At 46.3% G+C, this 23,497-nt stretch overlaps 2 protein-coding genes across 2 annotated transcripts in view; both read left to right on the top strand.

Annotated features, from left to right (window-relative positions):
• The window catches only part of LOC136049156 (CMP-N-acetylneuraminate-beta-galactosamide-alpha-2,3-sialyltransferase 4-like), a 47,325-nt gene extending 41,508 nt beyond the window's left edge, over positions 1-5,817 (top strand). Inside the window, 11 exon segments of the mRNA XM_065737197.1 lie at positions 106-118; positions 120-187; positions 324-380; positions 1,077-1,204; positions 1,550-1,613; positions 2,425-2,520; positions 3,077-3,269; positions 3,601-3,666; positions 3,669-3,731; positions 5,182-5,328; positions 5,710-5,817. Of these exon segments, the coding sequence (XP_065593269.1) occupies positions 106-118; positions 120-187; positions 324-380; positions 1,077-1,204; positions 1,550-1,613; positions 2,425-2,520; positions 3,077-3,269; positions 3,601-3,666; positions 3,669-3,731; positions 5,182-5,328; positions 5,710-5,817 (1,003 nt within the window).
• Positions 5,818-10,798: 4,981 nt separating this feature from the next.
• On the top strand, positions 10,799-16,324 carry TLR4 (toll like receptor 4). Its single transcript, XM_065737612.1, has 3 exons — positions 10,799-10,920; positions 11,879-12,045; positions 13,046-16,324. The coding sequence occupies exons 1-3, from the start codon at positions 10,825-10,827 to the stop codon at positions 15,303-15,305; spliced, it is 2,523 nt and encodes an 840-aa protein (XP_065593684.1). The 5' UTR covers positions 10,799-10,824; the 3' UTR covers positions 15,306-16,324.
• Positions 16,325-23,497: the final 7,173 nt, after the last annotated feature.

Below are 23,497 nucleotides of genomic sequence, written 5' to 3'. Positions count from 1 at the left end.
ATTCTAAAATTCAACCTGTTCAAGGCTCTTAGCAGCTTGACCTAACTTTGGTATTATCTCTTCAGAGATCATTTATTCCCATCTAAATTCATCTATTCTGAACAGAAATGGAGCCCTATTACGTGGTCTTTGGAGGGAACCTGTTCAGGGACAGCAGTGGTCAGGAGCTAGGAGACAGGACACCGTGGTCAGGAGCTCAAAACCTTCCTTTTGTAGATACCTTTAGGAGCTCTCCAGAGATATCCCTGATTGCCAGGCCACAATCTAAGGCTTGAGAGCCTTCAGGAAGAGCTAGTAAGCAATGCACCTTGTTTCTTTTGCAGGAGGCATGTTGGTGCATGCCAGAGACACTTCGTGTGGAGAAAGCCTTTCCTTGGAAGGTTTGTTAGCTGTCTCGTTTGTTTGGGGAATTTTACTGAGGTAATGAGTCAATGTTTGAGTGGCTACTGCTTGGCAGAAGCTGCCAGGCTGGGGTTTATGTGCAGATATGCAGAAAGGGAAATAGAGCTGACTCTTGGCACCATAACAAGTGAGTCAAAAGGCCAGCAGGAAGATGCAGTGCAGATGTGTGCACAGAATGTGGTCCAAAGGCCAAGCAGAGAGGAAGAGATACGCAGCTGAGACGATTGTGTGTGGTTAGGCTTCGTCATGAGAGTTGCAAGATTTTGTTGTGGGTGTTATGAGCTTTGTCATGAAGTGAATGAATAAATGAAATTGGGAACATAAATGAAATTCTCCCTTTCTCTCCTCTTGTGGCTAAACAATGAAACAGTGAGTAGGCATTCCCCAGACATGTACAAAGAGAGGAATGACTGAGAAGGGAGAGGAACTGGGAGGTTGGACAGAATTGGAGGGGAAATGAGATTTTTGCTGTCACTGCTCCTTGAAAGATGAGTTAGAAACAGTAGTAGATTTTAAAAATGTGGGTAATTTCTGGGAAGTACTTCAGGATAGCTTGGTAGATTTGCAAAGCTTTTCATTATCCAGCCTTCTTCAGCTGCCCCAGTCCTGTGTCTGATACTATTTTCACAGCTCTACTTGTCCATAAACTGCTGCCTGCCTGTATCTCTCATTAGGTTTGAATCTCACTGGGAGCCTTTCCTGACCAGCAAATCCATATACTCACTCTTCGACAGGCCTTTTAAACAGGAGCTTGAAGAAGTTCTGTGGTTCCATAAACTTCCTTTTGGGCTGCAGAGCTCAGGTACTGAAATACTCTGTCCTTGGTGTTGTCACACTGTGGATGGATGCAATGGGGCTGGAGAGCCTCCTACTCATGGAGCAGCCTGCAGTGCTGCAGGGAAGATGGAAATACAACTGAGAAACACACCAAGGGAAATCTGGGCTGAGTGGATGGGATGCCTTTGAGAAATAGTGGTCTTGGAGAAATGGGAACAGTGCTTTAGCTCCTGGCTGTAGCTGTGCCAGGAGAGATGGAAAGGGGAAGGCTGACAAAGAGGAGAAGAAAGAGGAGGTTTGTGTAGTGGTAGTGGGAGGGGGATGATACATTTTTTCCCTGAAGATGACTCTTCATCTTCTTGTCTTCTAGTTCTCTCTGCTTTCAGCACACTGCAGCTTCTTCCAGAGCAGGATTTGCCTGGATCCTTTGGTCGGTATGAAGTCTGGGCTGAAGATGGGAGCTGGGGGAGCACATCTGTAAGGGAAGTGATAGCTAGATTGAGAGTCACGGTCTCTGCAGCTATTGGAAGTTCTCTCTCTTAGTGTTCAACTTCACAGTCTTTCTGCCTCTTACACCTGACACTCTTCATCTCCTCTCTCAGTAGGTTTCTCTTTCTGTCCCTTTTAAACGTACTCTTTCAAGCAGCTCTCATACTGATAAACTTAAGCTGCTAGCTCCTAGCTCCCTCCCTTTAACTTCTGTCATACCTGAATTCTCTTCTCCATGTTGCCCCACGGCAACATTTATTTTCTCTTGCTCTGACTCCACCAAGCATGACAGGCTGGGCGTTGGGTGAATCCCTCAGGTGGGCCTGCCCACATTCAGGGGGAGCAGGAACTGAAGTAGCCTGCCTGCAGCAGCTGTTGAGAAGCACTTTTATTGAGACCCTTCCTGTGACCTCCCTCTCCCGATACACTGCATGCCTCCATCAGAAGTTTGCCCGTATAATTACTGGTCTGCTGGGTATCCATGGTTGACTTTCTATTTGTATAGTGCCTTGTTTACTGCAGCCAACTAGAGGTCCCCTCTCTAGCACGTTGATGATATCCTATTCTCTTTGTGAATGTGTAAGCACATTCCATTGTACTTTCTAAGACAAATACCATCTGGCTAGGAAGAATCCAGAGTCCTACTAGTTAGGACTTCTCTCCTCTAATGTCACCCCAAGAAGACCTTCAGGATGCTGAACTAACCTGGTACAGAAATTTGTCAGATAACTTTATCTCTTGCTATTATTTTGTCAGCTTATGGTGCCAAAGGTGCATTGTGGTTGGTAATGGCTTCTCTGTCCATGGCCAGCACTTTGGGAAAATGATCGACTCCCACCATGTTATTATAAGGTACTGAATCCTTACTAAAACCTTAATGATTAGTCAAAGGCTGAAGAATGATAACGTGTATGTGATGTTCTTGCCTGGGAAATGTAACATCTAGGATTCTAGCTACCCAGGTAATCAAGTAACTTTCTTGCAGTTTGTGGTCAGCCACAGGCATTGCAAGAGCTACGAACTGCACTGCTCATTCACATATGTTGTACGTGGAACTGGATAGCCATCTCCAGCTCAGTGGAGTCGTAGGGAATCTTCGACTGCATTGCAACCTTACATGCAGCTCTGCTCTGACTCGAGCAAATCATTTAATTGTGCTTCATGTTCCACTCTGAAAAATAGTGGTTATCTGCCACTATCATCTGCCTTTATATTACAAAGGAGAAACTACAGGGATATCTGATGAGGTGGCCCACACTGTGGAACCAGGCTGCTGTCCTGGGCCATTGTGCTGTTGCCATGGTTTGAGTTCACATGGTCAGTCTTGCATCTGACAGCTCCTCTCTAAAGTTGGGAACAGGTAATGCTGAAATGGCACAAATCCAGCCCTTTTGGCTTTGATTCTCAGAATAAATGATGCTCCAGTAAAAGAGTACAAGAAGGATGTGGGAGAAAGAACCAGCATTCGTCTCTTCTTCCCTGAATCAGCTCTGCCCAACCCTCTGGAAAACAACGACAATGATACACTGATGGTGTTTGTCCCATTCAAGCCTCTGGATTTCTTATGGCTGAGGGAAGTATTGCTGAAAACAAAAAACAAGGTGAGATGTCTTTAATGATGGATGGTTGAAGCCAGGTAATTTGTAGTCACATACTCAATAGCTCTCATAATCATGTATCTTTCAAATATTTAATGAGCTGCACAAGGCACCTGAGACCTTATTTGTCACTAATTAGACCTCAGTCACAGCTAGATTGCAGATGGGTGAATGAGAATGAAAAGACCAGGAGATGCTTTATTCCTCCAACCTCTCTGTCCTTCTGAGCATCCAGCCAGGACAACAGGCCACAACGAACACAGGCTTCTTTGTCATGGCACAGTTTGGTGTTTATGGACATGTCTTGAGTTACCTCTCTGCCTTTCTTCTACAGACAAAGGAGGGATTTTGGCGCCAGCCTCCCCAGGAGTGGAACTGGAACATCTCTCAGCTACGTATTCTCTCAATCCATACGTCACCCATGAGGCAACATACAAACTGCTGCAGCTGAAGGCATCAAGTGGGGTATGCAGTCATGCTGGAGAGCAGACAGATGACCATCAGTGTTTGTTGTCTTCCCTAATACCTCACTGCTTCAGTGCCATGCAAGGGGAAGGAAAACCTATTTGCTAGATCAGCTGGTCCCTTTGCCTAGGAAATGCCATCTTTTACTTTAGCATGGTATTTCGGGTTTTCAGCCCTGTTTCTTCGAAGAAGAGAAGACTTTTCTCCACTTGCCACAACAGCACAGTTTTACTCTAATTCCAGCCTACCCTGTAATCCCTTGCCATTTTGAATTCAAGTAACTTTTCAGAGTTAAATTCCTGGCTGTAGTTCTAGACCTCAGGACACCTGCTTCTCTAGCGATTAGCAGCTTTGTCATATAAGCTCTTTCATACATGTTCCTGTGATTTTTCTGTCTCTAGACCATTACTGATAATTAGCTAGCATAAAATGGGAGGAATTTTGGTTGGCATTCCTTAAAACATTCAGGTCTTGCAGATCTCTGACCTGAGGCTGGCTGTTATGCCCACTACTGCGGGAACGCAAATTTCCCCTTCTCTGCACAATGGAGGATTACTTCATTAATGAATCTACTTTGTCTTCAGTCCTGACGATCTTTGTGATGGTGCTGTGCAATCTTTAATTAACTTTAAGCCTGCTGGGCACCACCAGGATGTTTATAATCTGCAACAAATGCAGGAGAAGCTTGAAGGCCTAGTGTGGTGAAATAACCTTGTTCAAAGTCATGCACTAACTTGGCTGGGGCTGAGATTAGGTGCCAAGTCTCCTGACTGCTGTAGCAGTGCTATAAAAAAGTACATTTGCTTGCTAAGCTGCTTGGAAAGTGTGAAGTGGGGCAGTTCAGAGGAGGAGTGCTAAGTGCTCCGTTAAGCTTGAGGGACCAGGCAGCACGTTCAGCCACTTGCAGTGTGGTGGCTGTTCTGCACCATCACAAGGTTGTTAAGGCAAGGTCTCAGCTCGTACATGCCCATGTTAGTTTTATGTGAGCAGAGGGAAGTTTTGTAACACACAGGCCAGGGACAGGAATTTAATGCATGGATGAGAAGTGAGTTTGCACATGAAGGCCCTCAGCAGGGAACACACACAAAGAGGCACACAGAAATGAAAGAGATGCAGGGACTTAGTACAGGCTCAATTATAGATGTGGTCTTCTAAAAAGCGTGCTTCCATCCAAAAGCCTTTTCATTTCCATGGAGCTCCACGTTTTATAATCTCAGAGGCTGTACATTTCTGAGTCCCCATCTTCTGCAGCATCTTCTCGTAAGATGCTCCTAGCTTGAGTTCTGGGAATGCTATCCAGGCACCTGTTCTGTTTTATTTATGCATTTTTTTTTCTGCATGGAGTGTGAAGGAAGCTACTGGTCCCAGCTGCAAAGGTGTTGCTGATGTCAGTTTTGTAAAAGTATGAGTTTGAAATGCTAAACAGATGTTCTCTCTTTTCCCTTCCCAGAGATATGCCACCACGGGAATCATTGCTTTGAACTTAGCCCTCCATCTGTGCCAAGAGGTCAACATTGCAGGCTTTGGTTACCCTGGCAACCATGACACTACTACACCAATACATTATTACAATACCGGTCTTTCATGGAAAAATGAGGTAGAAAATGGTTTCCCTTCAAACTAAGGTGTTCTCCATAGGGGAACTCACTGGAAAAAGCTTGGACTAAAGGAGCTGTGAGCTCTGGTAGCTATCACCAGTGTTACTTGTGGAAATTGGAATCACAGAATCCTTAGAGTTGGAAGGGATCTTTAAAGGTCATCTAATCCACCTCTGTAAATGCTGGGGTATGCTTTCTTCCCCAAACTGCTTGAAAATAGATGCTGGCTCCCTCCTGGTGCCTTTCTTCTGTCTTAGTTTGCTGACTAGGGTCCTGTGCAGTGGGGCTGCAAGTTGGGTCAGGTAGGATAAGTGCATTTCAGGAAGGACAATTGGCACTGTAAGGATTAACCTGTAACTTTGGCTCTCTTGTCCCTGCAGCTCTTTCAGCATAATCTCACAGCTGAGAGGAACTGGCTTCTGAAAATGGTTGAGTGGGGAGTGATTTCTGACTTAACCAGCCATGCCTTCCAGGCCCAGAACCACTGAGAGAAGGTCATGCTGCTTGCTGTCCCCATCCAGACACCTCAGTTGGGCTTTGCCCTTGTTCCAGGTTGTTTTGAGCATGTCATGATACATCCTTTCCCAGGTGCAATGGGAGGTCAAATCCTGAGATTCAGAGCACTTTCCCCATCCTCCATTGCCCTCTGGCTTTCACCACTGTCTGCTGCAGTGGAGGATGAGGAGTATTGCACAACATTTCTTCCTTGGGTAACCTCCTCCTGCTTCGTAATCATCCATCCTGTACTCACTGGGCTATTTGTGAAAAGCACCAGACTGAGATGTCAAGCTGGTCTGCAGGCCCTGAGAAAAAGTTATACCCATCACTATGGAAAAGGGCTATGTTGAAAACACAGAGTTTTAGTGTCTTGCTAATTGTTGGGAAATTTTGATGTCTGCAGTAAAGACAAAAAAAAAAAGTGTTTCTTTTATTGTTCTGCTTGAGAATAAATGCACCTCTGTTTGCAAGGAGTTGGCACTGTCTTGTGGGATGGGAGGTCCTTGTTGAAAGTTCCTTTCAATACTGCTTTCTCAGCATTAGTACACTACCCAGATAACTGCTGACACTTTCTACACCAGACAGAGCTTCTGCTTTCCCTCCTTCCTTCCCCCACTCTGCTATGGTCAGGCTTTCAGGGTACTTCCCATGCAATTCAGTTCTGGGGTATCTTCCAGTATCTCAGCCCTCTCTCTAATGCCTTCTCATGATCTGTGAAGAGTTGATCCCCTTCATGTTGGTTCCTCTTCTGGATCTGAAATGGTTTTGCCCTGGTTCATGCATGTGATTATGGCCAAAGAAATGCTGACAAATCTCTCCCAGAGCTGCCTTGCCCCAGGAGCTGTGTGGAACAACCAAGGCTTCGTTGCAGCTCAGTTTGAGAAAGGTCATTTGAAGGCTGAAGCAGGAAGACCTAATCTTTCACGTGCAAACCTGGGCTTGGGAGAAAAAAAGCTGTTTCAATAAGTTTCTCTTTGTTGGCTAAACACTGGCTTCAGGTTATGTTCTGAAAACAGATAGATCTCTCTACCTAGCATGCGATGGCCACACAGATTCTGCTGGGTTCCAAAAAGATGGTGTTCCTGAACGTTCACAGATATGCAGTTGGATCTGGCTCAAACTGTTTCAGAAGTTACTGCTCTGTATGTGGTGGCAGCGGGCTCTCAACTACATGGATAATTAATACTCTGTGTTCTTCTCTTGATAAAGTGGCATAGAAGTTTGAATGCCTAAAAGCTGATGCATAAAGCGTGCTACCAGCTCACCCCAGGAGATGGCTTACATTTTCTCTCTAGGTAACACGCACAAGAACTTCACCATGCTCTGTAGGAGTTCTGTGCACTTTACACTGCAGTCATTGCAACATTTTCCTGTTATGCAGTGACAAATCATGGGAGCAAAACCATAAACAGCAGGCTCAGGAGTCTCAGCACTGGTTTCAGCCATCAAGCTGCAGTCCTCCATGTCCTACACACATTTCCTGGTAGCCTGAATAAATCCCTGCCCTACAGCAGGCTCGTTATTATCAACAGAACTGGGGGAAAGGATGTGGAATAAATAGGATAAAGCAGAGCCATGGTAATACAAAATGGATGTAAATTAGGCTACCTGATACCATAAGGGTGTCATAAGGATGTAGTGAAAGGGAGAAGAAGAGGAAAACGAGTCCTATTGTTACTCGGGTAGCAAAAGCTAGCATCCTTCACAGGGTTGCAGGAAGGCGATTCACTCCTTCCCAGCACAGTGCATCCATGCCAGGTGCTGTGAACAGCCCTGCATCGATGGTGACAGTGAGTCCCAGCTCTGCAGTCAAGGGGTGACCAAGGCAGAAGGGCCAGGAGCTGCTGGTGCCAGCCTGCCCCTCCCCAGGGGACAAGGGAGCTCCTGGCCACTGTCATCACTGCCTGGCAGTGCTTGGCAGGTGAGTCTGCATGCCTCCACCATCTGTGTGAAATCCTTCCAACCATTTTGACTGAACGTTGACTTGTGTAAAATGTAGGGCTCCTAAATGACCTGACATAGTCCATATGGAGTACCTGCCACAGATAGTGACTGCCTTGACACTGATTAATCACTTCCTTTAGTTGTATGTTTGTCCCTGGTTACCTGACACAGTTCTTCCCTAATAGCTTTTGAATAGATCTGGGGTATTATATGACCTTGGCTTTGGGGAATAGCCCATCTGATGACATACATTACCTACTTCAGTGTAGGCTCAGCTGCTTTCGATCAAACTAAGTTGGACACTAATTTCTGGTTTTACTTCTTTCCTCCCTGTACACCCACAGCTGTCATTTTCTGCAATGGGAAAGACCTTCCTACACTGGATCATGCTTCATTTTGGGTGGCCCCGTTTGCAGTTGGCCAGAGCTTGGTCTGTGCTACACAGCATGTCCAGACCACCTCTGATCCCACCTTCATGTCCCTCCCTGCTGCTTACAATCACAAGCACAGCCAGCAGTCTGCACCACTGATGCCCCTTGCTTTGAGTCTGGCACTTAAATAATCTGTAACTACAATCAATCATTGCTCAGAGAGTGGCCAATTTTTCTAAAACCCCAAACTAAAAGCAGAGTTACTCTCCCAATGCGAACGTAGTTCTCTTCTCCAGAGGTACAAGATGCAAAGGCTAGAGGTTTTTCAGGCTGGTCTTCCACCACACCCATTTTGCATGGGAAAGCATCACGAGTGGAAGCTGCAGGCACTCCAGGGCTGCAGTGAGGACCCTTTCTGTGACACCACAGCCCCTCCTCCATCCTCTGCACAGGGCATGGGTCAGCACTGCCCCAGGGCCTGCAGGTCGGCCAGGGATGGCTGCGAGAGGCACCGACTCATTCCAGGAATCAGTGCATTGCTGATATTCTTGGAACTTATAGAGACACTTTCGGAGTCTTTATTTTATTTTTCAATGTGATTTGGATAAATTGTTGTTTTGTTTTCTTTTCCTTTCCCAGCAAATTCAACGTTTTGGATCTGAGATGTTTCCTTTAGCTTTTTCTATCTGCTCAGACAACCCCTCCAGCTCTGCCCAATGACCCAGCTGCTGTGTATAAGGAGGGCCCATCCTCAGCTGAACCTCGAGGACTCAGTGCTGTCTAACTAACTTGATGTATTTTGTTGGTCCACCTATATTGTGGCCATCTGTGCTGGGTAATATCTTCCTTCAGATGACAGAGATTGCATATATGCTGAGTGCTGCTGCCTTATAATAATCAGGAGAACAAGATTTACCCTGAGCAAGTGCTTTTAGAAACACTAAGATTTTCTGTTAACACCTCCTTCCTAAGAGATCTTTGATGATCCTACCAGAAAATTGCCAGCGCAGTGAATCGTGTTTTATTTTAATGTTATTCTTGTCACTTTAAAGGATTCCAAATAATACTTTTGTTTCTGGTGAACTGAAAGAGGAAATTACAGAGGCATTATGCTTCCTACAGTCACTGCACACTGTGTGCAAGTTGAAGAATATGAAATTAACTGGCACTGTCTCTCTAAACTGGTGGCTGGGATTGATTTGCTAGCTGATGTGTTCCCTGCTTGTGTCCTGTTCCTTGCAATTTCTGCATGGTTTGCTGTTGAACCGTTGATGAAACTGTTCCCTGGCATGTTTCTTGAATGTCCTTCACATCATGCCTTCCACTTGACCCCTAAGTGTGGCTGTCGGATGGATTCCGTGATGCTCCCAAACTCTCCAGCATCTCCAGTGAGTCTCCATTGAAATGTTAATGTCTAGAGCATACTTCAGGCTCATCTTAGCTTTAGATAAAAATTAAATGTGGATTGCTTCATTCTGCATGTTGAATACTAAAGGACGCACTCATTGGTCGTCTCTGCAGACACAGGATGCATTTCCTTAATCCAGGCACAGAAGCAGACAGCGATTGTTTCCATTCACTTTCAATTCCATCTGTAGAAGGAAATACCTGCAATCACAAGAGGCTTTTCAGAACAGGGATTAGTTGAATTAGCCCTATTTTGACAAACTTTTTGTCTGCTGGCTTAATGGGCACTATCTGTCTGTATATCAGGGTGTCCCTTTTAGCTCCCATTGCGCTGCCACATGCTTTTTATCACAGGGATCATCTGTTATCACAGGATTTCCTCATCCTTCAGTGGCTTCCTACTGACCTTGCCGAAGATGTCCCATGTCCATCTCCTCTCCTTGAGATTTTGTCTTTATAAGTGTATTGCTCACTCCGCTGGTGTAGCAGCTTGTATTAACTATCAATTTTCACAGACTGTCATGATTAGCCACTCCCTATTCTATCTATTTCTAGGCTCATATCCTGTCCTCATTTCCCATTCTGGATGCTTTTCTGTGTTAGCAATATCCCCCAACCCTACAGCTAGATCCTCAGTAACAACTCTTAGTTATCTACAGAAACACATGAGTAGATACAACAAGGCACTACCATTTATCAAGGTAAATGAAAGCAAGGAGCTTTGTTAGAAAGCTCACAGCTGAATTAAATTGATATTACAAACATCTCCTCCAGAAACAATAGCTGCATTTGTGCTGTGAATTAAGGGCTGCATTGAGACAGCCCTCCTCAAACTCAATTTTGTAGCAAGGCTTCGAATACAGAGCCCGGCCAACCCTGTGCAGCCTGGTCCTGGGACAGTGCTGGAGAATGTGTTCATATTATGGGATGTGTGATATCTGTCCTTCTGGAAACAGGGCTCAGAGCTTCACAGAAGTTTCCCTTTTTTCACCAGTGTACCCCGATCTAATCTGAGGCAATCAAGTGACGTCACACCGATACAACACCGTCTGTTTCTTTACTTCCTTTTTCTCCTCGTTTTCATGCACAGTGCTGCCAGAAGAGCAATTCACTGCAAGCGTGTCCAGAAACTGCCCAGTTACTGCTTTCACTTCCCTCCCTGCCCTCCAGTGCTCGTGCAGTGAGAAGCAGGCGTGGTGAAGGGCAGCATGCCGTGCTCCTGGAGGTCTCTTGCTCCTCGTCCCTGAGTGCCACCCATGGTGCTTTCCCCTGAAGATGCCCAGGAGAGCAGCTCCCATCCTCGGGGTGCTGCTGTGGCTGCTGCTCGTGCTGTCCCTGCGGGCAGGATGCATCCTCAGTCCCTGCCTGGAGGTATGTGATCTCTGAGCACGGAATCCTTTCGCTTCTCTGGTGCGACTTTCTCCTCTGCTTGAGTGATTTGTGCGACAAAACTGTTGTGTGTTAGTTTTCCTAGGAAAGCTCATCTCTCTTCCAAGGCTGTTACCAAGGCAATTGAAATATTTGAAGTGAACACTGGTCTCAGAAGCACCTGAGAAACAGAACAAGCAGCTTTAACCATTGCTTATTATTAGCTATCTGTACCTCTGATGTTACTACACTGCACTTAAACTCAGATTACGTTGCCAGAAGGATGCTGAGGCACCAGGGAGGTGGAGGTGCCCACGGTCAGGCTGCTGGGGCTCTGAGCACTGATGGAGCTGTGGGTGTCCCTGCTCACTGCATGGAGTGGGATCAGATGGCTTTTAAGGGTCCCTTCCAACTCAAACAATTCCACGAGTCTATTCCCTTCAGGAAGAGATCCAATCCCTGCCTATAAAATCTGCAAATTATGCCACTTTTGCCTGATTTTTACTGCACAGTGATTTCACCACTGCCACAAACACCTGGCACTGATCAATGCCTGTTACAAACTTCACTTACAACTTTCAGAAATCTCTGTTGTCACCTGCCAGCTTGTCTGCAATGTCACCAAGCTGAGAGCTGGTCCTGGGCACAGCACACATCCCCGTGTGTTTGTTTTGCTCTCTCAGAGGTTGCTGCTGGGTCATCCTTAGCCCCAGGGAACACTGTCCTGTTCAATCAACAAGAATTGTAGCTCTTGCTGGGGAGTAGGATTGGTCCCATTAGAAGTGGGACAGGTGCTCAGGATATATGAGCTTATTTCCTGACGCTCAGGGCAGCTCATTTAGAAACGAGCTACAAGGTTCATTTAGGAATGAGCTACGAGGTTCTGCTCCCGCTTTCCTGTATAGCAGTATGATTTCCTGACATTTGGTGGAGAGACGGTGCTGACTGAGATCTGCCACAGGTCATCCCCAACAAAGCTTTCAGATGCACAGGACAGAATATCTCTGGAGTTCCTGCTGAAATCCCAAACACCACCCTGGATTTGGACCTCAGTTTCAATAACCTGAAATCGCTGAGCTCAGATTATTTTTCAGCAGTACCTGCACTGCAGCTTTTGGATCTTTCAAGGTAATGAGCCTCTCAGTGTGGTTACTGCTTTGTCTTCACCATCTGCAACTCAGCAGTTCCTTATTTTGGAGTGTCGTGGCTCTTGGCTGTTTCCTGTTTCACTCTTGCCTTGATCCCTCTGTCTGTCTGCACATGCCTGTGGCAATGACGTGCAGCATTCAGTTCAGTTACTGAGTGCACACTGCCCAGTGCTGGGCCAGCCAGTCAGATCTAATAGGATGGGATGTGGGGAGGAGGAAAGGAAGTTGTTTTACTTCCCTCTAAGCAAGAAAAATATCAGACTTTTCACTGTTACAAATACTCCGAAGTGGAACACGTTGGGAGGACTGTTTTTCTAATCACGGGTAAAACAGAAGATAAAAATGAAGATACATTAATTTTTTAAAAGGTTGTTTTAAAATATCAACGTATCCTCTTTTCCTTTCTAATCACATATCTCGGGGAGGAGGTGGAGGAGGCCTGTTAGCCAATTTGAACTGATATATAGTTTTCATTGGTTTGAGATGACAATTTCTCTGGGTAAAATGTTTCACTGAAAAAAGTCACTCTGTCCCAGGACAGTTACAGCTCAGAAGTACAGACCAGGTTGGCTGTAGGGCTCCTGAGTTCATTGCAGAATGGATTTGGGTCTCAAATTTTGGGTCTTCTCATCTGTCCTTCTGCCTGCGTGAGTTCTGACCTTCGCCACGGCTCCAGGTCTCTTGCTTTGTAATTGAGCTTCAGATTTAGGGAGGGAAGAAGGGGCAAGAGAAGGTTTCCTATTATTGTATTTTTTATTTTTTGTTTTGTTAATGGTGCCCTTTCCTGGGAAATGAGAGTGTTCACCTGTAGTTTAAGGAGTTGTGTTCAGGGGTGCTGGCCAGTGCAGTAAAGCCAAACCAACCCCCAGGGTGATGCTGAGCCTGATAACATTGCATTAGTACTTAGTGCAGTAATCTGTGGGCATGGGGTGAAAGGGACAGTGTTTCATCCACATTTATCCTCTTTTCCTGCTCAACAGGTGCCACATCCATGCAATAGAAGATAACTCTTTTGCGGATCTTCATAACCTTTCCACCTTAATTTTAACTGCCAATTCCCTCCAGCACCTGGGTCTAGCAGCCTTCTATGGCTTAACATCACTGAAGAAACTAGTATTAGTGGAAACCAGCCTATCCTCTCTGTCTGACCTACCCATTGGACACTTGAATACCCTGCAGGAACTGAATCTGGGCCATAACAACATTGCTTCGTTGAAGCTTCCTAAGTATTTTGCCAACCTGACCTCTCTCAGGTACCTGAGCTTTTCCTCCAATAATATTACATATATCTCCAAAGGAGACCTTGATGCCCTGAGGGAAACAAACAGGCTCAACCTCACACTGGTACTTTCTTTGAACAATATAAAATACATCCAGTCAGGATCCTTTGCAAAGATTCACCTTGGTGAACTGGTTCTGAGATCCTCTTTTGAGAACCCCAATGTGATGCACTCTTCTCTTCACGGCCTGGCAGGCTTACAGGTCAACAGACTAATAGTTGGAGAATTCACTAACATTCTGAAAATGACAGAATTTCAGAACGGACTCTTGAGTGGACTGTGTCAGGTACAGATGCAGGAGTTTGTCTTAATGTGTTTCAGAGAATTTGAGAACAACACTGACACTCTTTTTAACTGCATGGACAATGTCTCCAGTATTCGGTTGGTGGACCTTAACCTTGCAGTGTTGTCAGAGGTTCCTATGTTTTCTCAAGTGAAAAATCTGGAATGGAAGAAATGTAAGTTTGAGGAAGTGCCTGCTGAGAAGCTGTCTTTTTTTAAGGAGTTGAGAGGGCTCCGTATTACCAAGAGCAAAGACCTAAAAAGCTTTGAGCAAAACTTTGGGAGTCTGAATTACCTGGAGGCTGTAGATTTGAGTGAGAATCGTCTCTCCTTCAGAACTTGCTGTTCCCCTAAGTTTCCTGGGTCTCCAAATTTGAAACACTTGAACCTGAGCTTCAATTCTGACATCAGTTTGACTGGAGATTTTGCTAATCTGAGGAATCTGTTATATTTGGATCTTCAACACACGAATTTAATTCATCATGGCACTTACCCTGTCTTTCTTCTCCTTCAGAAACTCATTTACCTTGATATCTCCTACACCAAAACTCACGTTATATCCCATCATATCTTTCATGGCCTGAACTCTCTGCAGGTTCTCAAGATGGCAGGCAACTCTTTTGAGAACAATACATTGACCAACAACTTTGAAAACCTAAGACGCCTCCGCACCTTGGATATTTCAAGTTGCAAATTAGTATGGGTGGACCAAAGTGCATTTAATGCTCTCTTTGAACTGAAAGAGCTAATCATCAGCAACAACAAGCTATTGACTTTTGATCCTGTAACCTACAGGCCACTCCAAGCCCTCACAGCCCTGGATTTCAGCAACAATCAGCTGAGTGCCCTGTCAGACTCAGCCCTGGAAATCCTGCCTGATAGTCTGGTCTTGCTAGACATTTCTCACAACTTGTTTGAATGCTCTTGCATGCACCTGAACTTTCTGAAATGGGTCAAGGAAGAACAGTATCTACTGCGGAACAAACATTCAATGATATGCCGCACACCTGCCTACGTGACAAACGTGAGCCTGTCAGACTTTGATATGTCCTCTTGCCATCCCAACCCAACCACAGTGGCATGCTCAGTGACTGTGGTGCTTGCTGCAGGAGTCTTTCTGTTCCTCATTTATAAGTACTACTTCCAGCTATACTACTCATTGGTGCTGCTCAGTGGATGTAAGCAATCTGCAGAAAGGGGAGATACCTACGATGCCTTTGTTATCCATTCCAGCAAAGATCAAGAATGGGTGATAAAAGAGTTGGTGGAACCCTTAGAAGGAGGAAAACCTCCCTTCCAACTTTGTCTTTACTACAGAGATTTTTTACCAGGGGTACCCATTGTGACTAATATAATCCAAGAAGGTTTTCTGAGTAGCAGAAATGTCATTGCAGTCATCTCAGCTGACTTCCTGGAAAGCAAGTGGTGTAGCTTTGAGTTTGACATTGCTCAGTCCTGGCAGCTTGTTGAAGGGAAGGCTGGAATCATCATGATCATACTAGGGGAAGTGGATAAGACCTTGCTGAGGCAGAGGCTGGGACTGTCCCGATATCTGAGGAGGAACACTTATCTACAGTGGATAGACAAGGAAGTAAGCAGGCATATCTTCTGGAGGCAGTTGACAGCAGTCCTGCTAGAAGGCAAAAAATGGAATCACGAGGAGATAAAACTCATGTAAAGAGAAAGAAACATCACTTCTGTCCTGTCTCCTATCCTGGCCTTGGCTGATGGTTGGTGCTCAGAAGCTGGCTCTTCTGTTGGAAAAAATAGAAAGAGACATTGTAAAAGCACCACAGAAACATCTACTTTGATGACTGCCCTTCCTCCAGGCAGCTTTCAAGATGAGCTAGAAAAACTGCAGATGCCTGAGCTCTGTGATTGCTGATTGTCTGTAGCAGTCAGCTGAAGTTGGACCAACAATCCACCTAGATCTGGTGGGTCAGTGAACAGAAATGAGAATGGATGGACTGTTCTCACTACCATTTGTCTGTCTCTGAAACTCAGTTTGGGCCCAGGGGCCATTTGCTCAGGGGGATTTCAGTCTGCCACTTTGAGTGGACCCCAGGGTTTCCGGGGGAGAGTACAGATCTATTGGTTCTAAACTCTAAACAAGGTAGGAAAGGAAACAAGATTTAAGTCTTGAAAATGCTAGGCGAGCCTCCCTGGGAACCATGACATGGGGGAAAAGCCCTACAGAGGAAAATGGGCAGCCCTACAGACACAGCCCACCTGGCAGCTGCTCAGTGAAGCTGAGCAGTTTTGTCATCAGTGCGTGGGGAGATTGTCATTGGTTGGAAATTTCCCCAAAATGTTTATTTCAATTTCATTCAGACTAAGACCCAATACTGAAACCTCCAGATGCTTCCATAACCTGAAATTCATTTTTATACAGGAGAAAGAGGAGAAAAGTCCAGGTTAGCTAAACCATCACTACCATGACTAAAAGGAGGGAAAGTTTAATGCCATTGAATCATAGTACAGAGCAATTTATTGATGTGTTGGGTATTGAATACTGCTGGAGTATTGCTCTCTATTTACAGAAGGCTTTGGTTGGGATTAATCACTGAATTAGTCTAGTCTTAAACTTGCAAATCCCTCTATAATCAATGCCGTTCTACAGAGGTAAAACAGAAGCAATTGAGTGGTGAATCAGATCTGATATTTTCTCAGAAGAAGGGGCCTGATCCATCTCACTTTGCTAAGAGACTGACTTCAGACATTATTTGCAAAGGAGGGAAAGCTAATTTCATGGCTTGTGCTGGAAAAAGCTGCATCACAGTCCCCTCTCTGTGTGTTCTGCCAGTAGTGTAATGGGATAACACTAACAAATCCTCACAGCCCTCTCTAAGGTCTTCTATGACCTGTGAGATGAAGCTTCAATAAAACCAAGCTGAATGCTGCATTTGCTTGCCTGAACAGTTTGTTTTGCACCTGTTGAGTATTGCTGCAGTCACTTCTGACATCCAACACTCCTCACCTCTGCCTTGAGCAATGTGCCTTACAGCAGCCCCAGATCCTCACCCAGGGCAGGGGGCGGGCTATGGGAGGCAGTGCTGGGACATGGGTCCGGCTCTAGGCTCCTTGCATCAAGGCTACAGGAGAGCACGGAGGACAAAGCAAATATTAGCACAGATCTCATCAGTTCCAAGTTACATTAGAAAAAGAATGAGGAAAAATGAAGTGGGGTGAGAGTTACTGCTCCTGAATCGAGCAGTATGGAAGCAGCATTTCTCCTTCTCTCTTCCTGTCTCTTCTGCAAACAATTCAGTGTGTACATATTTCTGGCACGGAGTACAGCATCCTGCGATTCTTGATTGTAATTGTAATAATGGGTTTCAGAAAGCCTGCAAGTTGGTTCTGAGCATCATAATAAGGGTTTAGGCCTGTATTGTTTGAAAAGCAATGGTTTGTTGAATATCAAAGCAACTTTAGTAAGAGAGTGGGGGTGATGCAGAGAGGAGGTTCCCACCCATACAGGGTAAGCAGAAGGCAGTCAATTGGCATCCTTGTCCTCTTCAAACACACTCGGAGTCTCCACAGCAGACAGGTGGATTGACCTGGGCTTTCTTGCTATCCAAGAGAAAGAACAGTTACAGTTAGCATGAGTTTTTGTTGGTCAGTGTGCAGCAGGTAGCTTTGCTATTATGATTTGCTTATGCGGGTGAATATATGAACAGATCTACATTCATCTCTCATGTAAAGAGCCAAGCATGTTCCAATTATTAAAGCAACTGTGGCCTAGGTCATAAAAACAGATGGGAGACGAAGCTTCAAAGGACTGCTGCAGCCAAAATAATTTCATCTCATCTGTAACAGGGATGTGCTCTGTTTTCAGGATGTGCTTAATTTGACCCATGCCAAGCACCAGTATAGATGAAGCTGTGTCTTGCTTTGCAGAGTTCAGTGTCTCTAAGGAAGGGTACCATGATGTGTCAGCATCCTTGCTAAGGTAAAGCTTGCAATGAGGGCCCTAAGCAGAACAAGCCTTCATTAGCAGCATTGTGTTTGTGGTCTCCACACTGCGGCGCAGGCATTCTTTAAGAAAGGAGGAGGACAATTGGTGTTTCTGCTGCCTGGATCTGTGTGGCTGCAGGAGCAGCACTGGATGAGGGCTCCCTTGGCCTCCCCAGATATTAGCATAGACTTCTGGTGTCAGATGTAACAGTGCAATGAGGAAAAGCAGCTGCTTTCTCTGGGCTGAATGGGGTTTGACAGGAACAGGCTGTAACTCTTCAGGAAGAGTGGTTGCCCTTTGGGAGATGCTATTTTGTAGGTGGTTTATGTAATTGAATGAGGTGGCGTGGAGAATCTACGGAACAGAAATAGTTATAGCAGGGTTCCTGGCTCTGTATAGCATAGGGTTGTCATCTTGGAACAGATACTTCCCATGGAAACACCAATTTTAACTACTGTTTGGAGCCAAGTGGACAAAAAAGGTTTAAAAGAAGTTCAGTTGCTCCACAACATCTCCCTTCCCTTCCCTTCCCTTCCCTTCCCTTCCCTTCCCTTCCCTTCCCTTCCCTTCCCTTCCCTTCCCTTCCCTTCCCTTCCCTTCCCTTCCCTTCCCTTCCCTTCCCTTCCCTTCCCTTCCCTTCCCTTCCCTTCCCTTCCCTTCCCTCCCCTCCCCTCCCCTCCCCTCCCCTCCCCTCCCCTCCCCTCCCCTCCCCTCCCCTCCCCTCCCCTCCCCTCCCCTCCCCTCCCCTCCCCTCCCCTCCCCTCCCCTCCCCTCCCCTCCCCTCCCCTCCCCTCCCCTCCCCTCCCCTCCCCTCCCCTCCCCTCCCCTCCCCTCCCCTCCCCTCCCCTCCCCTCTAGCTTTAGCAGTGATATTAATATGGAAAAAGAGATGTAGTTGGAGCCTACACTCCTGAAGAGCAGAGCTGAGAGAGGCTTTTCTCCACATTGAATCTCCAGCCTTTATCCCTCTCCTCTTTGTGACTGATGCATCCCAAAACGTGTGAAAGAAGGATGGAAGGAGGGTGTCCTTTTCTAACATTTTTTTAAACAGTCTACAAATCCTTTGGAGTGCCTGGGCAGCACAGAAGATGTGCAGAAATTCCCCTGCCATCACTACCCTCTACCACTGGTTCTCCCTGAAAACACCCTGAACACAGCTGCCCCGTGGCTGTGTTCCTCTGCTCATTGCTTTCCCCATCCCTGTGGGTTGGTGCCCTCCTGGGGCTTCAGGGTACGGAAGGATGAGATGCAGGGATGGAGCTGGAGCTGTGTCTGGAGAGCTGATTGCCCTCTGTGATAGCTGCTTCTCATGGAAAAAGGGAATGTTTTATACAAAGCCTCATGAAAGCAAAACATATCATGATTTCAGCGCGAGGAGACAGCAAACGAGATAGGAGCATCCTCTTAGATTTGCCTGCCGGAGGTTATTTACCTTCAGGAAACTGCTGAATAAAAGATACAAGAATACAGCAGAAAGTAGTATTATTTGCTCCTTTCAGAGCATGACGGGAGGCAGGAAAACATTACAAGGGGTAACTCTGAGCCTCGCCAGCCCAGTTTGTCAGGGCCGAGTTTCCACAGAGCTCTCTGGGTGACCCAGTTTCCAAGACACGCTCACATTCACACGAGCACAGTGCGAGCCACAATCCACAACTTTAATAACTGTGTGACATACAAAGGAGATTTTGATGCAAAGTGGAGCTGACAGAGAAGTGGAAGGAAGTATCTGCTGTTCTGCGTTATTTTTTTTGTATCCAGTGCCACTCCAGGATTGCAGTCAAGGTGGTTTCAACCTTCAGCAGGACTGATGTTATTGTGGGTTCTGCATTTAATGACATTTAACAAGAAGTGGTAGCTCGGGGAGTGGGGGAAACAAGGGCTTTCTTTTATTTTCAGGAAGAATTTACTGGGGCTGTCAGGATTAAATGCATGAAGTGAATGCATATGGGGCTGCAAAAGGGGCTTAATAGCTTCGCTGCTGGTAACCACAGAACAGCTCTGAGACAGGATTTGCCAGTGCTGTCATGCATCTGATTAAACATCTGTGTATGTGGAGGTATGGATCTAAGAGTAGGTCACAGCTCTGTGGTCACACTGCCATGACTTTGCTGTTGTCTGTGGTTTGCTGGTTGTGGGTAAAGTGGGGGAGACATGAGATGGAGGGCAGCAGTAATCTGTGTGTGCCACGATGAGGCTGTGACTGCTCAGGTCCATGTGATGAATATCACTTCTGCTCCCATGATTTCAATCTACAGGGTCCTGCAGGCATAGGTGCACCTGGGCAGGTTTGCCAGGGCAAGTGCTGGCTGGGGGAGGATGCTCCAGGCTGGGTACCCAGCTGGAAGGGCACGGATCCCAAATGCTCCCATCCTCCTCTAGTTCAGGCCTGAGATACCAGTGTTCTCCCACGGGTGACCACAGAATCATCTGAGTTAGGACTCTTAAAGGCCATCTGATCCAACTCTCCGCGATGAACAGGGACACCCACAGCTCCATCAGTGCTCAGAGCCCTGTCCTGCCTGACCTTGCGTGTCTGCAGGGTTGGGACATCCATCACCGCTCTGAGCAACCTCTGCCACTGCCTCACTACCCAGGTGATGCCAGGCTGCAGGATCAGTGCAAGCATGCTCTAATCCAAACTGGTTCCACCTGTCTTCTATGTCCTCAAAGCAAAACATAGAGTCTAGTTGCTTTAATAATGCTGGAAAAGGCTAAAAATGAAACACCCTCATAAAGTTTGGGGCATAGAAAGTGTCTGTACATCAGAGAGGAAGGAACAACATGCAGAGCAGCCAATGGGGGTGAATGCTGAGCCAGAAATACATCCCTTCTTGTGATTCTTCCAGGGTTTCTGGCAGGTGCAGTCCATGGAATGGGGTTTTGGCCTGGACCTCTGTTAGGAAATATTCTTCAACCACAAATGCATAGATGATGCCATATGCACCTTGAGGATGCTGTTCGTGGCCAGACTCAAACTTCTGAAAGCCCAGCAATGGAGAAATAGAGAAGGCAGAGTTACCACAGCCCAAATTGCATGAGCTGGCACCAGGCAGTGGGCGTAGCTCAGCAGAGACGGTTCCAGATAAAGAGGAAAATAAAAGGAGAAGGTGCCATTGTCTGTGCTGCATGCTGGTGATGCAGTTCCCCCCCGTGCTGTGCCCAACAGATGGTGGACACGTTGGCTGGATCGGGTTATGAGACCTTGTCAGAATTCCCCTATGACTCGAGGCAGCCCAACTGCACTGCCGAGGGGATGCAGACGCTGAGCTCTCCTCTTCCCAAGGGCTGTCAGCTCCATGGCAAAGGGACCTGGCAGGAGCCACACTCAGCTGTTGGCACACTGGTGATGGAGCCAACAAGAGGAGCCAAGAAGGGCACACACCTCCAGCGGGTTGATGGCAACCGGATGTGCTGGGGAATGTGCTGATTCTGACTAATTTGGGGGAAAAGGTTTTGTTTTAAAGCACAGGGGATTTTTAGCAGCCCCAGGTGGGGCTGTGGTGTGAAAAGAGGGGAAGTTGCGTGCATCATTGCCACTCTTTGCATCCGATACCCAAACACAGCGCGGGGAGATGACAGCAATATGTGCTCCCCTGACACCCAGAGAACATAGCGATATTACTGTGAAAATGAGGCTCAACTCTGAACCCTTCCCTCTGCGAGGGAGCTATGATTAGAATCTCATCTTGCTCCGTATTGCGCAGCACCTGCAGAGGAAAATCCCACCCAGCGGCACGGAACTATTTTTAAAGCCCTGTTTCTGTCAGGCTGGGAGATAGAGCTGGTGAGAATCCTGCTGGTGCCACGGATTGCTTTCATACCCCACGTAGGAACGGAGCTAGACTTGGGGAATGTGGCTTAAAAAGGAAGCGTTGGGATTATTTTGCCAAGGCTGAATCTCGTGCCAGCTCTGCGAAGCTGAATTTCAACAACTTGTGTCTTTTTTGGGGGTTTGCTGTGCTAAAGTCAGCGAGATGCCTCCAGCTGTAGGGAGCTCATGTGCAGAAAGGAGGAGGATGCCACAGCAAACAGGCACAGGGGGCAGTGAGGCTCAAAGAGCTGCACCCTGGGGGTGCGAGATGTGGTGATCATGAATATGGGACACTTTGTAGGTGAATAAAGTCTCCCACCAAGCCATGGCAATGGAGATAAGACATGTACAGGCAGTCTGAATCACAGCTCTTGATATGCTGCTCATGAACAGAGTTTTATGCTGTTCAAACATAATCCTCTCCTTTTCTGAATGCAACCAGAGAAGTGGGTTACATTTGTCTTTGTAAAGCAGCTCATTTGGAAGCAATGGGACAGGAAGCCTGGCTCCCATGCACTGGTGTCAGCTAGAGTGGCTGAGCCCATATCACTGCCCAGAAGTGGGGTGGGAAGTGAAAGAATGATGGGAAGAAGTGTTAATTTGGGTATATCTTCCCTTATGAAGTCTGTTAGGACTTCATTTCTCTGAGACCTGTATTGTTCTGCCAACCCTGACTGCAGACCAACAGGTTTAGGAAGATGTTCTGCAATGCCCGTGGGCCAGCTGGCCCCATCACGAGTCTTATTCCTCTGGGAAATGGAAAAATATAAACAGAGCTGACCTGGAATCTGCCAATTATTTCTCTTTATATCCCACAGCCTTTGACTCACATACCTGTGCTTTTCATGGCTGGCATCTGTCAGCAGGGCTCTGTAGCCATGATGGAGATTAACAGGTCCCACTTAGTATATGCCACTGACTGTGCAGTTTATAGATTGAACATGCAGCAGTAAATAGATGTACCCAGCTACAAAACCACTTCCCATTTTGTATAATACAGGCCAACAGAGATTTGAGAAATGTTCCACTTCTGTATAGAAAGACTATTTTTAAAATTGAACAGTAAGTTAGTCCTCTATTGACTTTCAATTTCCATCCTCTTACATTTCCATAGCAACTCTGGCCATTTATGCATTTATCTTTGTATTTAACTTTTCTCTTTCATAGCATTTCAAGAGGACTCAAGTGCTGTGAAAGGGTTAACTGGACACTGGAAATATCTTCCCTTTTTTAAGCAATTACTTGTTTAAAAAAAAGTATATTTTAGGCTAAATTGCCAAGTTTGTGGCTTAATGAAAACTGTCTCTAGAATATTTGCCCTGAAGAATCCTTCAGGGTGATAACATGAACAAGTCACAACCTCTCTCCTCTCACTCTGCCTTCTATTATTACCATGTTCAGAGTTTTCCAGTGGCACCTAGGCTTGCTGTGATAGCTGGCATAGTCCAATTTCTGGGTATCAGGTAGGATTGCACTTTGGCTTCCACTTCTCCTTGTTTTTTTTTCCTTGTGTATCTGCCAACAGTGGGAAATCAAACGCATTTTACAACTTCTTGTGCTTCAGGGCTTGGGGCAGAGATGTAGAGCTCAGTGAGTGCATGGTGTAGGGTAGGAGTGCCCTTCAAGTAGCTGGAGGGTGTGTACGGGAGGTCATGCTGTCTAGCTTAGGTATGTGCAGTAAGCCCAAGTGGATGCCATGGGCAAAGAGCATGCCAGTGGCAGCAGAGAGCCCCAGATGTTCTTGGCTGAGCTCCTTGGAGACCAGCTTGTTCTTGAAGCCTTGGTGGTGTCTGCATGGGGTGCTGAGAAGAAAGCTTGCAGCAGTAATCCTCTCCGAAGCCTACACTTGCCATTTCCTTCCTATAGGTTTCATGGAAGAAGTCTCTGGTGGAGGTTTCATCTTGGCAACCTCTTGACTTTCAGTTTGCATTGTCAGTGCTGATTGATCTTTAATGTCTTCTCACTCCCCCTCCATCCACAAGAGCAGTTAAGTATTCTCACCACTCACAAGGGGAAGGATGTCCCCCATCTCCAGGAAAACAGCAGCACACAGAAATATGGGACATGTTTTCTGAGATCCTGGTGACCCATCCAAGTGAAGCACA

This window comes from Cyrtonyx montezumae, unplaced genomic scaffold (genome assembly GCF_038088225.1).
Source record: "Cyrtonyx montezumae isolate F1298 unplaced genomic scaffold, pur_monq_1.0 scaffold_20, whole genome shotgun sequence".
Lineage (NCBI taxonomy): Eukaryota > Metazoa > Chordata > Aves > Galliformes > Odontophoridae > Cyrtonyx > Cyrtonyx montezumae.
This window is presented reverse-complemented; position numbering and strand designations above follow the sequence as displayed.

Excerpts from the sequence above, each read along its gene's own strand:
- TLR4 (XM_065737612.1), top strand. The coding sequence starts at position 10,825 with ATGCCCAGGAGAGCAGCTCCCATCCTCGGGGTGCTGCTGTGGCTGCTG. Across the intron at positions 10,921-11,878 it reads TCCTCAGTCCCTGCCTGGAG|GTCATCCCCAACAAAGCTTT; the intron begins GTATGTGATCTC and ends GATCTGCCACAG. Across the intron at positions 12,046-13,045 it reads CAGCTTTTGGATCTTTCAAG|GTGCCACATCCATGCAATAG; the intron begins GTAATGAGCCTC and ends CCTGCTCAACAG.